The 19,177-nt window shown below is 43.8% G+C and overlaps 1 protein-coding gene across 7 annotated transcripts in view; it reads right to left on the minus strand.

Moving 5' to 3' along the window:
- acoxl (acyl-CoA oxidase-like) overlaps positions 1 to 19,177 on the minus strand; it is a 358,948-nt gene that overhangs the window by 242,665 nt on the left and 97,106 nt on the right. For 6 of the 7 annotated variants that reach the window (XM_059982890.1, XM_059982887.1, XM_059982891.1 and 3 more), the window contains exon 11: positions 7,941 to 8,003. The exons of the other annotated variant lie outside the window; for it this stretch is intronic. In XM_059982890.1, coding sequence (XP_059838873.1) covers positions 7,941 to 8,003 — 63 coding nt within the window. The remainder of the gene's footprint in view (positions 1 to 7,940; positions 8,004 to 19,177) is intronic. 7 annotated transcript variants of the gene reach the window in all.

The raw sequence follows: 19,177 nt of genomic DNA on the forward strand, positions 1-19,177 counted from the left end.
TCATCAGAATCAGGTTTTATATATGTCGTGAAATTCTTTAACTTCATGGCAGCAGCACAATGGAATACATGATAAATAAATACACAGATACGAACTGAGTTACAATAGGTATATATATATATATGTCTATTAAATAGCTAAGTTAAAATAAGTAGCGGAAAAAATTATTAATTATGTGCCATGTCGTATGATGTGGGTGATCATGATCTTCCATCTGACCTGAATCTGTCTTTCTGTCTGTTGTTCCTTTCTCTACTCCTGACCACGATTGTTCTCAGCGAATTTTCCTACAGAAGTGGTTTGCCATTGGCTTCTTCTGGGCAGTGTCTTTACAAGACAGCCATTATCAACACTCTTCAGAGACTGTCTGCTTGGCATCAGTTGTCGCATAACCAGGACTTGCGATATGTACCAGCTGCTCGTACGAACATCCACCACTTGCTCCCATGGCTTCACGTGACCCTGATCCGTGGGGGGGGGGGGGGGGGAGGGGGTGTTAAGCAGGTGCCACACCTTGCCCAAAGGTGACCTGCACTTTCCACCTCCTTTGTTAGAGACATATCTTCACTCCACCACCCATTTATTACACTGGGCTCTGAATTCACACCTCAATCACTCCATCTTCATAGCTTTCTTTACACAAGGACCCATCATACCAAAATGTTATGCGCTCTTTTCATGACATAGAAGGGTAAATCTGTTCAGCTATTAACCCTTAATTCCCCAGAATACATAATGGGAGATGCCACAAGGGCGGAGGTGGAAGACAGCAAACAGGTAAACTAAGTAAACTTAGGGATGTCCAGGCAACGCTACTGGGCCATGCACAAAACCTGTCAGCAATGGTGAGTTGGATTTCAAAATGGTGAAGCAATGATGCTTATTCTCATGACGCAAAATAGTTCAGAACTACTATGGGTTGGGCACAGGGGGCCCTGACCGAACTGGTCGTGAAACACAAAAATGTGGTATCACCGGTGCTCCCTGGGTCTCACTCACATTGTTCGTATTGAGCAGGTGCCCTCACAGTCAGAGCTTTCCTGAGCAGGTGACATATCACTGCCACCCCCCAATGCAGGCTGCCCCCAGGAGAACTGCAGCATCCACCTCTCTGCAGACTGGATTTACAAGATGGGTGACCCCAGCCATTATCAATACTCCTCAGAGATTATCTATCTGGCGTCAGTGGTCACATAACCAGGACTCGACCGAAACATCCACCTGCTCCCGTGGCTTCATGTGACCCTGATCGGGGGAGGCGGGGCTAAGCAGGTGCTACACCTTGCGCAAGGTTGACCGGCAGGCTAGCAGAGGGAAGGAATGCCTTATACCTCCTTTGGTGGAGACGTATCTCCACCGCACCACCATCTAACTGCCTCAGATAACAACTCATCCCTGCAGCAACTCTGGCTTCAACCTCTCCCACATTCTTTACTATTTAAAACTGTTTCTGAATTTCATTTCATCTTACATTTGACTAATGAAAAGACAAACGGGTCTTCAACATGCGCAAAGATTAATTATGCAGATTTCCAGCATCTGCAGACTTTCTCTTGTTTCAGATCTCCAACAGGTTTAGGCTATTTAGATTATAGATTTCATTCCATTGATTTGTACTTTAACTCAATTTACCAGCCTTTCCAATATATATTCTAACCTATTGCATGGTGGCATAGCGCTTAAATGTACAGGCGACCAGGGTTCAATTCCTGCCACTGCCTGTAAGTTTGTACATTCTCCACCTGACTGCAAGGGTTTCCACCAGGTGCTCTGGTTTCCTCCCACAGTCTAAATACGCACTGGTTGGTAGGTTCATTGGTCATTGTAACTTCTCCCATGATTAGGTTAGGATTCAACCAGGGGTTTGCTGGACAGCATTGCTCGAAGGGCCAAACAGGCCTTCTGCGCACTGCATCTCAATAAATAAATAAATCAAAAACCTACTGTTCTTGATTTGATCCTTGCGTCCATGGACTTCCGAGCTTTGATTTCCATTTCTACGAAATTCCTGATTTCTACGTACTTCCTGATTCCTGGCACTGTTGATTGTCTTCTGCACCCATTGATCCTGTTATAGTTACTATTTTATAGATTTGCTGAGTATGCCCACAAGAAAACAAATCTCAGGGTTGCATATGGTGACATATATTTACTTTGATAATAAAATTTACTTTTAACTTTTAATACTTTTTAAATTATGCCCCCTGTTCAAGATCTTAGCAGGTATAAGTTTTCCTTTTATCCTACTGATTCCCTGTATTACTTTTAAATGATTTGATTAACTCAGCCAGCAATCTTCAAAAATATTGGGAGTACAAACCTAAATTTGAAAAGAGTAATTGCAGATGCTGGGAACCTGAAACAAAAATAGAAAATGGTGGAAACACTCAAAAGGTCAGGCAGCATCTGTGGAGAGAAAAACAGTTAATGTTTCAGGTTCAACAGCACTGAATATGGAGGAATGCAGGTTAGTTTTCAGTTGCAGAAATGATTGGGAGGAGCTGGGAAAAACAAAAGGAATCCTTATAGGAGTCAGAATGGGAGCAAATATAAGACCATAAGACTGTAAAGATATAGAAGCAGAATTAAGACATTTGGCCCATCAGGTCTGTTCTGCCATTCCATCATGGCTGATTTATTAGCCTTCTCAATCCCACTTTCCTCATAACATTTGACACCCTTACTGGTCAAGAACCTATCAACTTCGTTTTTAAATATACCCAAAGATTTGGCCACCACAGCCACCTGCGGCAATGAATTCTGCAGATTCATCCCCATCTGGCAAAAGGAATTCCTCCTCGTCTCTGTTCTAAAGGGATGCACTTCTGTTCTGAGGCAATGCTCAAAGTTCGAAATATATTTATTATTGAAGCCTGCATACTATATATAACCTTGAGATTCGTCTCCTTACAGGCAGCCACACACACAAAAAAAGAAATCCCATATAACCTATTAAAAAAAGAAGACAGTCAAGCAACACACACAAAATACTGGAGGAATTCAGCAGGCCAGGTAGCATCTATGGAAAAAAGTACAGTCGACGTTTCAGGCCGAGACCCTTCAACAGAACTGTCAAACACCCAATATACAGCAAAAAAAAAGTCGTGAAAACAATAAAAGCAAGCAAATAGAGGCTTTTTCCCAGGGCTGAAATGGCTAACACGAGGGGGCAAAGTTTTTAGGTGCTTGGAAGTAGGTACAGAGGGGATGTCAGATGTAGATTTTTCACACAGAGAGTGGTGAATGTGTGGAATGCACTGCCAGTGAAGGTGGTAGAGGCGGATGCAACAGGGTCTCTTAAGAGACTCTTAGATAGATACATGCAGCTTAGAAAAACAGAGGGCTATGCGGTAGGGAAATTTTAGGCAGTTTCTAGAGTAGATAACATGATCGGCACAACACTGTGGGCCAAAGGGCCTGTAAAGTGCTGTAGATTCTATATTCTATGTAACATTCAGAACTGAAGTTCACAAAAGTGAATCTACAGCCATGAACCCAGTCCCGATCCAAGACCCATCAGCTGCAGGCCACAGCCTCAGTTCAGCGGAGATATGAGTAAACCTTACCAAGCGGTGACCTGAACACTGGCCAACCCTTGCCTTCGGCCCCAAGACGCTGACCTTTTCAATCCGGCTCTGCGCTTAAATCAGCCAAACCTCGGTTTTGTCATCCATTTTATCTGACAAGGTAGTTTACCGCTATCATCTTGGCAGCAGTGTACACTCCACCTCAGGCTAATGTCAGACAGGCTCTGGAGGAGCTGAACACTGTAATCAGTAGTCACAATACAGCACACCTGCATGACTTCCCTACATTGCAGGAGGTTTCAACCAGGCCAGCTTGAAAAAGTCTCTGAACAACTATCACCAACATATCACCTGAGGAGCCAAAACACTTCACCACTGTTATACCACCAGCAACAACATTTACCACGCCTTCCCACACTTTGTGAAGTCCGATCACCTGGCTGTACTTCTACTCCCAGCATATAGACAGAGACTAAAGACCACAGCACCAGTGGTGAGGACCAAGAAGGTATGGTCAAGGGAGCAGCTGGAGCACCTACAGGGCGGTTTTGTTTCAGTGGACTGGATAATATTCAGGGACTGATCCTTGAATCTGAATGAATATGCATTAGTTGTCACCGACTTCATTAAAACCTGTGTGGATGAGCGTATACCTTCGAAAATATAGCGTTCATGCCAAAACCAAATGCTGTGGATAAATGCTGTGGAGATTAGTAGTCTGCTCAGGGCCAGATGTACGGTGGTATTCAAGACCAGTGATCTGGAACTATACGAAAAATCCAGGTGTGACCTAAGGAAGGCTATTTTAAGGGTGGAAGAACAATTCTGATTGAGGTTAAGAGATGAAATCGGATGCATGTAAGCACTGGCAGGGTTTGCAGGCCATCACTTCCTGTAAGGCAAAACCTAACACCATGAATGGCTGTGATGCTTCACTCCCAGATGGGCTAAATGCCTTTATGCATGCTTTGAAAGGGAGAACAAAACTACCCCGTGATCTCTGCCTTGGAGGCCGACATCAGCACGGCTTTCAAGAGGGTAAGCTCTCGCACATTGCGTGGTCCTGGTGGTATAATTGGTAGGGCATTGAAAATCCGTGGTAACTAACCAGCGGGAGCATTCAAGGACCCCTTCAATCTCTCACTGCTGCAGTTGGGAGTTTCCCACCTGCTTCGAAAGGGCAACAGTCATACCAGCACCCAACAAGAAAAGGGCGAGCTACTTCCGTGACTCATCACCCAGTGGCACTCACATCTACTGTGATGAAGCGCTTTGAGAGGATGGTTATGACCAGAATCAACTCCTCCCTCAGCAAGGACCTGGATCCACTGTAATTCTTGTATCGCCACAATAGGTCTACAGTGGATGCAATTTCACTGGCTCCCCACTCGGCCTTGGATCACCTGGACAATAACAATATGTACATCAGGCCACTGTTCATTGATTACATCTCAGCGTTCAGTACAATAATACCCTCAGTTCAAATCTACAAGCACCCATTCCTGAGCCTCTCTCTATAGCTCCCTCTGAAACTGGATCCTTGACTTACTCACCGGCAGTCCGTGCAGATCAGAAATAACTTTGCCACAATCAACACTGATGCACCTCAGTAATGCACACTTAGCCAATTGCTCTTCTCTTTCTACACCCATGACTGTGTGGCTAGGCACAGCTCAAACGCCATCTATAAATATGCTGATGACACAACTATAGTTGGCAGAATTACAGTTGGGGATGAGGAGGCGTTCAGGAGTGAGAAAGATCAGTTGGTTGAGTGGTGTTGCAATAACCTTGCACTGAACATCAGCAAGACCAAGGAATTGACTGTGGACATCAGGAAGAGGAAGAGGGAATACACACCAGTCCTCATTGAGGGATCAGTAGTGGATAGGATGAGCAGTTTCAAGCTCCTGGGCATCAACATCTTTGAAAACCTATCCCCTGTCCAAAATATTGATGTAATTACAAAGACAAGAGTGGCTATATTTCACTTGGAGCTTGAGGAGACTTGGCATGTCACCAAAAAGTTGCAAACTTCTACAGGTGTACCATGAAGGGCATTCTAACTGGTTGAATCACCATCAGGTAAGAAGGGGCCACTTCAAAAGATCAGAAAATGCTGCAAAAAGGTATAAACTCAGTTAGCCCTATCATAGACATTAGCCTCCCCAGCATTCAGGACATCTTTAAAAGCCAGTGCCTCAAGAAGGTGACATCCATCATTAAGGACCCCATCACCTCGGACATGCCCTCTTCTCATTGCTACCATCAACAATGCATGCTTAGCCCACTGCTCTACTCTCTCTACACCCACGACTGTGTGGCTAGACACAGCACTAATACCATCTATAAATTTGCTGATGACACAACTATAGTTGGCAGAACTTCAGATGGGGATGAGAAGGCGTACAGGAGGGAGGAGGTACAGGTGCCTGAAGACATACACTCAACATTTCAGGAACAGCTTTGTCCCCTCCACCATCAGATTTCTGAATGGACAATGAACCCTTGAACACTACTGCACCTCACTATTTTTTGCTCTCTTTTTGCAATAATTAATTTAATCTTTACATACATTTCTTACAGGAATTTATAGTTTTAAAAAATTATTATGTATTGTAATGTACTGCTGCAAAAAAAAAAATCATGGCATACAATATGCTGATGATATTAAACCTGATTCTGATTCACACCTAATCCCTTCCTCCTTACCCTAAATCTATGCCCTCTAGTTTATCTGCCTTTAATATAGGGCAAAATTTACCCTCTGTAAACTCATCACAACGTTCCATCCATGGACTCTATCTATACTTGTCGCTGTCTCAGTAAAGAAACCAGCAGAAGAAAAGACCCCACTTACCCCAGACATTCTCTATTCCCCTTTCCCATCAGGCAAAAGGCACAAAAGCCTGAAAGCGCATACCACCAGGCTCAAGGGCAGCTTCTAACCTGCTGTTAAGAGACCATTGAACAGTTCTCTAGAACGATAAGATGTACCCTTAACCCCACTATCTGCCACATTATGATCTTGCATCACACTTCCTCTGTGGCCATTACTGTTTTTATGTATTGTTATTGTTTCAGCTACTTCAATGCACTGGGCAATGCATTGATCTGTATGAACAGTATGCCATAAGCCTGTCTATGATTTTTCATTACCTCTCGTAGACTTCCTAATTTCCTTTTTAATGGCTACCCTATAGTTTCTATGCGACGGAAAAAAAAAATTAATCAAGTTCATGCAACCCATCTTCAGAATTTAACTTATCTTCTGACATGATTATGGGGATAAGTCAAAGGAAATACTCTTAATGGTAAGAGGGATGCACCATGGAGAGCATTCTGACTGGTTACATCACCGTCTGGTACGTAGGGTGGGTGGGGGGAGAGAGCACTGCACAGGATTGAAATAAGCTGTAGCAAATTGTAAACTCAGTTAGCTCCATCACAGGCACTAACGTCCAGGACATGCAGAGTCCATCATTAAAGACCCCCATCACCCCTGGCATGCCCTCTTCTCATTGCTACAATCAGGGAGGGGGTACAGTAGCCTGAAGTCACAATTCCAACAATTCAGGAGTAGCTTCTTCTCCTCTGTAATTAGATTTCTGAATGGACATTGAACCCATGAACACAACATCGCTACTTTTTTTTGCCCTTGTTTAATTTTTTTGACATATACACACACTGCAATGTACTGCTGCTGCATAACAATGAATTTCACAACATATGCCAATGATCGTAAACCTGATTCTGATTATGACAATATCTCCAAATGTAGATACAGCATGTCACTAAAAGCTAATGAACATTCAGATAAAAATCAGAGGGAAATTAAGTGTTGGCCTTTATCTGCAGAGTCAAAAAGTAGAGAAACATTTTGGCCATACAAAGTTTTAGTTAGGCTGTGTGTAGTGCAAAGATTCCCAAACTGGGGTCCACAGATGTCTCAGTTAATGATAGGAAAAAGGCTGGTAACCCCTGGCCTAGAGTCAATTACTCAGTTATAGGGAGCAACTCCCAAGAAAGAGATCTTTGAAATATATGTATATAAGAATGATACTGGAGCTTAAAAACGCTTCTGGCTCAAGAAAGTCCTTCAGGAAGGGGAATTGGCCACCTTTGGCAGTTCGGCCTTCAGCCCAAAATGTTGACTATATGCACCCACAGATGCTGTTAAACCTGTTGAGTTCCTCCTGCAGATTGACTCTTGCTCCAGAACCAGCATCTGCAGTGCCTTGTGTCTTCACTGCAAGGTCTCTTCAAGGTACACTAACTTTGAAGCAGTTTTGGGAAATAGGATTACCGTGAATAGTTGCCATAGAGATGGAGGGCCCAAGGGCCTGTTTCTGTGCTGTAGGACTACATGGTTTTCCCAATGCAATATAAGTGACAAGCAACACACAGTCTCACCTTTTTAATGCAGGATAGTTGAAACCAGGACAAATCAGGACGTCTGATGCTAAATATCTGAAACTGTAAGAAGGGGTAAAAGATTTGGGGCTAGGAAAAGAACAAAATCTTTGCATCTGCAAACTACTGTTACACATGCTGTAACAGGTACTTCAACTAACCACCTTACTCCACTGTCTGTGACCACTCAAACCTTTGTTCCTTCGGGTTACCAAGTGGCTTTGTCTTATGAAGTGCAAGTTCAGGCTTCCAACAAAAAAAAAACCGTGACCATAAATATAACATTCAAGAATCACTTGCACTCCTTTTTGGTAATACTGCAACTTAATTTTTTTTTTAAGAGTAATAAGGTGAAATTGAAAATTTTGAAATTATGACAGACATTTGTTTTCAGAGTTGCATTATTGCTAATTATCTTAACCACATTACTGAGTTTCATTGATGTAGTCATGTTACTTCAAGCACACAGTTACATGTAGGCAGGGTCTGGGACCCCTCAAGGCAAAGTACAGACCATCAATTTCCTCTCTCTGCACAGGGTAACCTTCTTCTGTGGCCTGCTCTGTCACCACTCCTGCCCCCAGATACCAGCAACTTCCTTCGTTTCGACTCAATGTTTACATCGAAAACTGCATCTAATCTTTGCAATGTTACATGGTGCTGCTAAGTATGTCATTACAACCTCATATTGCAGTTTAATTTGCAGAAGAGTATGTTGCAAGGGATTTTAAACCATAGCAACCTAAATTACAATGACAGTGATAGTGGTGTAGTGGAAATTGCACTGGACTTCGAGGCGAGTGGTTTCAGGTTCAAATCTAGCCGGCCCCTTCTATGTACGCTCTCCATCCATGCTGGGCTGAGTGTCAAGCAATTCAGCCTCTTAAAAAAAAACAGACAAAAATGCTAAGGAAACTGCAAGGTCATCAATAACATACATTTACTCATCATCATTCTGTGCTATGTCGTATGACATGGGTGATCATGCTCTTCCTGTTTCTGGCAAATTTTTCTACAGAACTGCTATTGTCTTCCACTGGGCAGTGTATTTACAAGACAGGTGGCCCCTGCCATTATCAACAATCTTCAAAGATTGTCTGCCTGGCACAGAGTGGCTGCATAAGCAGGACTTGTGACATGCACCGGCTGCTCATACGACCATTCACCACCTGCTCCCACGGCTTCACGTGACCCTGCTCGGTTGGTGGGGGGGGGGGGTTGACAGGAGCTACACCTTGCCTATGGGTGACCTGCAGGCTATCGGAGGGAGGAGTGCCTGACAGCTCCTTGGGTAGAGATGTATCTCCACCTGCTACCTTTATTCAACATTACCAATGCATTTCTGTAAAGAAGGCGCTGGCAAGCACAGCTGAGCACGCTGGAGAAGGTGGCACAAACAAAACGCTGGAAGACAGTCTGAATTGGGGCCACCAGCTGTCTCTTTCGAAGGCACTGCAGGTTGCGTTGCCTTCAATGTTCGTGGACAGTGCCTTGTGGGAAGGCTACGTTCAAAAAGTTTCTTTACATCGCACACGAAAATCTGGAGGAACTCAGCAGGTCAGGCGGCATCTTTGAAAATTAATAAGCAGTCGATGTTTCGGGTCGAGACCTTTCTTCGGGTCTGGAAAGGAAGGGGGAAGATGCCAGAGTAAAAAGGTGGGGGGGGGGGGGGGAGAAGGAGGATAGCTAGAAGATGACAGGTGAAGCCAGGTAATGGTAAAGGATAAGGGCTGGAAAAGAAGGAATCTGATAGGAGAGGAGAGTGGACTATAGGAGAAAAGGAAAAAGGAGGGACTCCGGGGGAAGGTGAGAGGCAGGTGAGCAGAAGAGGTAAGAGGCCCGAGTAGGGAATAGAGGAGGAGAGAAGAGGGAGGGGAAAAGAAAAAAAGAAAAAGAATTACCAGAAGGAGAAATCAATGTTCATGTCATCAGGTTGGAGCTTCCTTGACAGAATATGAGGTGTTCCTCCTCCACCCACAACTCCATTCAGAGCCCCAAACAGTCCTTTCAGGTGAGGCAACACTTCACCTGTGAATCTGTTGGGATCGCCTATTCTATCCAGTGCTCTTGATGCAGCCTCCCCTACACTGGTGAGACATGATGTAAACTGGGTGACCGCTTTGTCGAGCACCTCTGCTTCATCTGACACCAGCGGAAAATCCCAGTTGCAAACATTTTAACCTTGACCTTCCTTCCTGTTACTACATGTCGGTCAATGGCTTCCTCATTTGCTGTGATGAGGCCTCTCTCAGGGTAGAGAAACAGCACCTCATATTCCATCTAGCTTCTGCTCCATTCCTTTCCTCCTCTGATGAGGGATCTCCGGGCCCATTTGGTTCCTCAGACATTTTGAGTGTGTTGAACTCAAGAGGTCAGAAAGCATTTTCCAGTTGAGGGTGCTGCATCTAGAAGCTGCAGTAATTGTAGAAGTGCTTGGGTGCAAACGCAGGACGGTTCACACAGGCAACATGGTGTCAAGCCAAGATGTCAAACAGTACAAAAGCAGATACCAGTCAAGAGAGATGAGGTGTGAGACAAGCACACAGAGATCGCCCTTGAAAAGCAGAAGAGGTCAAGACACACAACCCAAGAGAGCTTTGGGAAATCCCAAGGAGAATGTTTGATGTCACCAGCATACAGAACAGATGCACAGGAAATACTAAAAAGTTATCAGAGAATGAGAAAACCCGTCTCACACACACACTTTACATGCAAAATGTTCACTAGTTGTATAGTTATTCACTCTTTATTGAGAGAAGCATGCTGGTATATCCTAGTTTGGAGAGCAAGTCTTGCTACGAGGATGGTATTACCTTAAGACACCGTGTCTTACAAGTCAACTATCGCAACACTGTACACCGAGTTTCCAGCAGTTGTGTAGAGTCTGCTGTGATAAACCAACATGTTTTCTTGGCATTCTTGTCTAAATGACTTTATGCAATGCACAATGAGCATACAAAGGGAATCAATACAGCTTGTCTCGCCCTTGGCAAATAAACGTTTTGGGACTGAATTAATTACATGATTACAAAATATGTAAATTTGCCAAATATACATTTTACCTTACATTTTACTCAAATGGCTCTGCACAGAACTAATTAGTTGTAAGGTTAGTGACTCTTGTGTTGGTAAAGTTCCTGCCGTCCTGCAGTGGGTGTTGTGCTAAGATGTGCTAACATGGTGCTAAGATGAACGTACCAGTGGGTGGTGAGTGAAACAAATGCTGGTCTGGAAAATCCCTTGCATTTCTTTGTGGGATCTTTAGCAATGATGATGTCTGGATTAGAGGTCCCTTAAACAGAATGTCAACTGTCCAGCACAACCATTTTGATAGGAGACAAGATTAATGGGCTGAGAGCCTGGAGATAGCTCTCAGCACACCATGAACGTTCCTAAAAACCACAGAAAAAAACAAAGTGCTTTCACCGCTAATTGATTTTAAGTTTTTTTTAAATCCTACCTCCTTCCTTTTGACAGTTTTCTGCGCTGCTTCTAAAGACTTGCTACATAAATTTAACTATGAATTTACCTCTTTTTTCCCTTTTACTCAAGATCTAAGAGCTTTTTTTTTGCAAACAATGCAATTCTGAATGGGATGCAAAGCATGTTTGTTTAAAATAGCAAAGGCACCCCACCTTACAACCCTCAGAACAAAAACATCTAGATAACAGTTGTCATATCTGATACTACGCTCCTTCTGGCAGGATTCCCTCGCCTTGCCTACACCTACACAGTTTTGGTTGTTACAAATGGTATTTAGCATCAAAAGAATATCAGATGTGAGAGTTGAATGTGGTTTCTGGCTTTATATCATTGTCAAAGTTAGATGTAAGAAGAGAATGAGACATTTCATGAATTTACATCATTGAAATGAAATTTTGACCTACATGGAGTGAAAATATAGTTTGCAAATATTCTAAATTGAGCAGACTACAACCAATTTATTGAATTGCACATACAAAATTAATCATATTCCTGAGTTACAGCAAGGAACCAATCTGAGGTGCCTTGAAGAACTTTGGTACATAAATTTATTTCATTAGATCCAGAGACTGCAAAAGGGTAGCAATTGTGATGCTTTGGACAAACTCAGGAGGTCATCCAGTGATCAACCATTCATTTCAGGTTTTCACCGGGATACACCCTGAGAAAGCTGATGCAAAGCTAAACCTCGCACACAGCCCTTACAATGGGAAGGGAGTAGCACAGGGTCTAGCCCACAACAAATGGAATCTGACATTTTAGCGAGATTGGTGCCAAGAGATGCAGGGTTTTTATTTTAAGGAAACATCAGAACAGAATTAATAAAAGACAGAAGCGGTAGCAACCCGGATCAGAGTTTGAAAAACTTTGGAAGAAGGTTGAAGACTACCATCACAGCAGGGTAATAGACTAATTGACTGCTGAGTACAGAAGCTTCTTCTCACTCTACCTTAAAGATAGTTAACTAGACTAAATTATTAAAAGAAGCAAATAACCACTAGAAAACAATTATTATATCAGGAGTAAATATGACAGCCATAGCAGAGTCAGTCACATGATGCCACTTTAGCCCATGGGGATCGGAGAAGACCATTATGATCCACACCTCCTGTAAGTGCTTGAGGAACAAGAAATTTAAGCTTCCAAGACTCTGTCTTCCTTGCCACTCTATCTACTTGCTTTGCCACCTTCAGGGAGAAGTGGACTCGCGCCCCAACATCCCTGTGACTATCAGTGCTCCAAAGGTTCTCCCATTAATTATATACTTTCTACAAAAGTGCAACGCCTCATGCTTGATTAAACTCCACCTGCCATTTCTCCACCCATAACTAAAACTAATCTAAACCTTGCTGTGGCTTTTGGCAGCCTTCTTCACTGTCCACAGCTCTGCTGGTTTCTGCGTCGTCCGCAAAATGTACCAGCCAACCTGTCAATGTTTTCGTCCAAGGCACTTTAGATATACCACAAACAACAGAGGTCCCAGCACTGATCCTTGTGGCACACCACCAGTCGGAAACCTCCAGCCAGGGTAACACCCTTCCACACTGTCCTTTGTTCTTCTGTGGCAGGGGTTCCACAAACCCCTCGGTTAATGGCAGGGACCCTATGGCATAAAAAAGGCTGGGAACTCCTGTTCTATGGGCAAGCCAATGCTGGATCCAAACAATCAATTCACTGTGGATCCTGTGCTTCTTAATCTTCCTGATCAAATAACCATGGGGGACCTTGACAAATGCCTTACCAAAGTCCACTAACACAACATTCACTGCCCTACCCTTGTCAGTCACCTTTGTCACCTCCTCAAAGAACACAGTCAAAATTGTGATACCTGATTGCCCCACATATTGCTATGCTGACTGTTCTTCCAAAGTTGAGAAAATCCTGCCCCTACCACTGATGTGAAGCTCACTGGCCTATAGTTTCCTGGATCACTCCTTCTCACTACTGAAACATGCCTGACCTACTGTACTATGCAAAAGTCTTTGACACATATTCATAGCTAGGGTGTCTAAGACTTTTCACAGTACCATAGTAATTTTATGTATTGCACTGTATTGCTGCCACAAAGAAAATTCATGACGTGTGAGTGATGATAAACCTGATTCTGATATGGGCCTGTTGGGGACTGAGAGTGGGAAGGGGGCAGGGAGAGAGGAATTGTGGTTGGGAAAAAGGGGAGGGGAGAGGGAGCAGGAAGCACCAAAGAGGTATTCGGTACTGATCAATACACCAATTGTTTGGAATCAAATGGCCTTGCATAACGTTTCAGCATCTGGACCCACACCACCCCCTCATCACTGCGCTCCTTCTCGGCCAGCTGTCCCACACTCCTCCCGCGGGACTCCACTGTCGCAATTCCCAACTGACTTAAAAACTTGCTCTCTGCTCCACATTGACAAATACAGCACTGTGCTAAAGTCTTAGGCACCCTAGTTATATGTAAGTGCCTAAGCCTTTTGCAAAGTCTTGTATATACAAGTGGGCCTCAAATGAAGGTTCTAATGAGGGAGAAAGAACAGTTAGTGTCTATGTAAAGATCAGAATGCAGAATTCAGATTAATGTAGGGACCATTAATATCAGAAAGTTGAGTGTGTGTCTCATAATCTGATGTGGCAGGAGTAGATTCAAATTCATTGGGCACTAGCCCCAATACTGGAGTTACATTTGGGATAAGCTTCACTTGAAATGGGCTATGGCCAGTGTCTGAGTGAATTGAATAACTAAGCTGGAGATAAGGTTTTAAATTAAAAACCTTGTAAATTGTGGTGGTAGCGATGGGAGAAGGATTGTTGTTGCAAGTGTTTAGATTGGAAACTTAAAGAGAAAGGACCAGGGCAATCGTGTGGAGTCAAGTAATATGTAATTAACGTGCAAATAGAAGGCACGGAGCATACAAAGCTTGTGTTGTACTTGCAAATGAAAGTCAAGGAAGTGTAAAATTACCAAAGCACCGCATTACATGTAGCATTTGTAAAAACAGTTGAATTGCTGGTATAAACAAAATTAATGGTGAGTGGGTGGTGCTATGAAAGATGGTACCAGAGGTTTTTATAGACCCAGGTAACTTTTGCCACGGAACGGCCTATTTTTCCTTTCCTATGTCTTTCCTTTATCTTCAAGGAGACTGGGATTCTGTCGGAACCCGTGATCTACAGTTCAAACTCCGGTTCTCTGCAAGTGGTGGGTTTTTGCACCAGCTGTGTGGTCTAGTGTTTCAAATCGTCCAGGAGCTGCCTGGGAGGGTGGCCCGACTCCTTGTTGATTTCCTTGGGGGAGACCAAAACATCAAGAAAGCAGGCCGTGCACACTGTTGTCAGAAGAAGGCCCCTGTACTAGATGAAACATAGAAAACCTACAGCACAATACAGGCCCTTTGGCCCACAAAGTTGTGCCGAACATGTCCCTACCTGAGAAATTACTAGGCTTACCCATAGCCCTCTATTTTTCTAAGCTCCATGAACCTATCCAAAAGTCTCTTAAAACAGGGGTCACCAACCTTTTTTGGCACCGTGGACCGGTGTAATATTGACAGTATTCTTGCCGGAGGGGGTGGGGGTGTTAATCACAACTGGAATGTAGGTGATAAGTCAACTATAAGTCACTTATAAGTGGCTAATACACTCAATTTCATTTCTAAAAGGGTTTATCTAATAAATTTAATATTAAACACACAACATATATTTTCCTCGCATGAATATAGTGATGTCACTTATAAGCCAATAGCTTCATAACATTTTAAGCAATGTTTGGATATTAAACACATAGTGCATATTTTCCTCATATGAACATATAAAATCATTGCAACACACCAATATCGCTGAACTAGTGGGAGCCCTAGGCTTGTTTCCCTGCAACAAGATGGTCTCATCGAGGGGTGATGGGAGACAGCAATACTCAAAGGGGGTTCCTTATGTCCAGTCTATTCCGCATTTTAGTTTCCGTTGCATTCGTTGCAGAAAAACCCGGTTCACAGAGATAGGATGTTGGAAATGGAATCAACGTTTTCAGTGCTTTCATGGCTATCTTGGGATATTCAGCCTTGGCTTTGATCCAGAATGCTGGCAGAGATGTTATGTCAAACATACTTTTCAGCCCACTGTCATTTACCAACTTGAGGAGTTGATCTTCTTCCCACGCTGACATGGATGATTCACTGGGGACATTCACAAATGGATCACGTACCCATTCCTTTGCACGCCTTGAGGCATTTGTGGTTGGGAAGTAATGCTCGAATTCTGTCGACAGCGAAGACAGGTACCAGCTGTGAGAAGGACGGTGCAGCTTCAGTCTCTCCCAAAATCCCAGCTAATGTTGGGAACACGTCAAATATGCCCCTGTCCACTTGCCGTCCCCACAGTTCCAGTTTGGCTTTGAAAGCAGACACTTTATCTGCCAACTTGAAGACAGTTGCCATTCTCCCCTGAAGTGACAAATTGAGTTCATTGAGCAGGTTGAAGATGTCACACAGATAAGCGAGTTTTGCTATCCATTCCTCGTCACTGAAGTGTGCTACTACAGGTGACTTTTTTCCGGAAAGAAACCTCTGTTGTGGCTCTCTTAAATCAAAATCCCTGGCCAGGGCTCTCCCCCTTGACAGCCACCTGACTTCAATGTGTAAGAAAAGGCATTTGTGTTCTGCATCCATTTCCTCGCAAAGCTACTCAAACAGACGTGAGTTAAGGGCCTTGCTTTGATGTGATTGATAACTTCAAAGTCACTCAATACTCTGTTAAGATCAGGTGACAATTTTCGGCTAGCCAGCATTTCCTTGTGTATGACAGTATGTAGACTGGCATTCAGGAGCAACCTCTTTGACTCGGGTAGTGAAACCAGTTAGCTGTCCAGTCATAGCTGCAGCCTCATCTGTGCAAATACCAACACAGAATGACCAGTCCAGTTTGCCTGACATGTAGTCATTCAAAGACTTGAATGGTTCTGCCCCAGTTGTGTTAGTTGGCAACGGCAGTGCACACTACACATCCTCATGCACATCGTCTTGAAATATATATCGCACATAAGCCAGCAGTATTGCCTTGTTGTCAACATCGGCAGACTCGTTGACCTGGATGGCATACCATGGTGACTCGTTAAGCCATTCCAACAGCTGTGCATCGATGTCTTCCGCTTTGTCATCGATTCTCCTTGAAACTGTGGTAGCCAAAAGAGAAACCTGTACCATCTTGTTAGCTGCAGCTTCTCCCAACAGTTCACGGCAGCAGGCAGAATCAATTCTTCACCAACAGTGAAAGGCTTCTTAGCCTTAGCAATACAGCTAGCCACTAAGTACAACGCTCTCAGAGCAGCAGCGTTTGTGGAGGTGGTGGCTCTCAGCACTTGCTTCTGTCCCGCTTGCTCACGTTTTTCCGCTCAAAAAACTCAACTGGTTTGTCTTTAAGTGCAGGGTGCTTGGTCTCAAGGTGCTGAAACAGTTTTGAGGGCTTCATTGCCTCATTAGACAGCTTGTCTCCACATATCACACACAGGAGACTTCGATATTTTATGTACAACTCGTACTTTCTGTTGAAGGAAGCTTTCCTTTTTTTTCAATCTCAGCCTCAGCTGGCTCTGTGTTATCATCATCATTAGGTCTTTTATGACCCCTGCCACCTCTTCCAAAGAAACTCTCCAGCGACGTTTGTTTTTCACTCATCGAGTAGTTGTAGGTTAATGACCAACTGATGACCTTGCGTGGGTAATGACCTTGCGTGCGCTCAAGTTTAACAGTGGGCGTGACAGGAAATGAGAAAAGGTGCAGCTGACTCGTATCGTTTCATATCGCCAAATCATATTGTTCCCTTGTGGCCCAGTAGCTCATGCTTTGTGGCCTGGTGTTTGGGGACCACTTCTTAAAACGCCCTATTGTATCCGCTTCCACCACCAGCGCTGACAGCCCATTCCACACACTCACCACTTTCTGAGTAAAAAAAACTTACCCCTGACATCTCCTCTGTACCTACTTCCCAGCACCTTAAACCTGTGTCCTCTTGTGGCAGCCATTTCAGCCCTGGGAAAAAGCCTCTGACTATCCACACGATCAATGCTTCTCATCATCTTGTACACCTCTATCAGGTCAGCTCTCATCTTCCATCGCTCCAAGGAGAAAAAGGCCAAGTTCACTCAACCTATTCTCATAAGGCATGCTCCCCAATTGAGGCAACATCCTCGTAAATCTCCCCTGCATACTTTCTATGGCTTCCACATCTTTCCTGGAGTGAGGCGACCAGATCTGAGCACAGTACTCCAAGTGGGGTCTGAGCAGAGTCCTATATAGCTGCAACATTACCTCTCAGCTCCTTAATTCAATTCCACAATTGCTGAAGGCCAATACACCATATGCCTTCTTAACCTGTGCAGCTGTTTTGAGTGTCCTATGGACTCTGACCCCAAAATCCCTCTGATCCTCCACACTGCCAAGAGACTTACCATTAATACTATATTCTGCATCATATTTGACCTACCAAAATGAACCACTTCACACTTACCTGGGTTGAACTCCATCTGCCACTTCTCAGGCCAGTTTTGCATCCTATCAATGTCCTGCTGTAACCTCTGACAGCCCTCCACACTATCCATAACACCTCCAACCTTTGTGTCATCAGCAAACTTACTAACCCATCCCTCCACTTCCTCATCCAGGTTATTTATAAAAATCATGAGGAGTAAGAGTCCCAGAACAGATCCCTGAGGTACTCCACTGGTGACCGACCTCCATGCAGAATAAGACCCTTCTATAACCACACTTTCCTTTCTGTGGGCAAGCCAGTTCTGAATCCACAAAGCAATGTCTCCTTGGATCCCATGCCTCCTTACTTTCTCAGTAAGCCTTGCATGGGGTACCTTATCAAATGCCTTGCTGAAATCCATATACATTACATCTACTGCTCTTCCTTCATCAATGTGTTTAGTCACATTCTCAAAAAATTCAATCAGGCTCATGACCTGCCCTTGACAAAGACATGCTGACTACTCGTAATCACAGTATACCTCTCCAAATGTTCATAAATCCTGCCTCTCAGGACCTTCTCCATCAACTTACCAACCACAGGTAAGACTCACTGGTCTATAATTTCCTGGGCTATCTCTACTCCCTTTCTTGAATAAAGGAACAACTTTCGCAATCCTCCAATCCTCTGGAACCTCTCCCGTCCCCATTGAAGATGAAAAGATCATCGCCAGAGGCTCAGCAATCTCCTCCCTTGCCTCCCACAGTAGCTTGGGGTACATCTCATCCGGTCCCGGCGACATATCCAACTTGATGCTTTCCAAAAGCTCCAGCACATCCCCTTTCTTAATATCTACGTGCTCAAGCTTTTCAGTCTGCTGCAAGTCATCACTACAATCACTAACATCCTTTTCCACAGTGAATATTGAAGTAAAGTTTTCATTATGCACCTCTGCTATTTCCTCTGGTTCCATCACACTTTCCCACTGTCACATTTGATAGGTCCTATTCTTTCACATCTTATCCTCTTGCTCTTCATATACTTGTAGAATGCCTTGGGTTTTCCTTAATCCTGCCCGCCAAGGCCTTCTCATGGCCCCTTCTGGCTCTCCTAATTTCCTTCTTAAGCTCCTTCCTGTTAGCCTTATACTCTTCTAGATCTCTATCATTACCTAGCTCTCTGAACCTTTTGTAAGCTTTTCTTTTCTTCTTGACTAGATTTATCATAGCCTTTGTACACCACACTTCCTTTACACCAACATAACTTCCCTGTCTCATTGGAACATACCTATGCAGAACTCCACACAAATA

The sequence above is a fragment of the Hypanus sabinus genome, chromosome 10 (genome assembly GCF_030144855.1).
Source record: "Hypanus sabinus isolate sHypSab1 chromosome 10, sHypSab1.hap1, whole genome shotgun sequence".
Taxonomy (NCBI): Eukaryota; Metazoa; Chordata; class Chondrichthyes; order Myliobatiformes; family Dasyatidae; genus Hypanus; species Hypanus sabinus.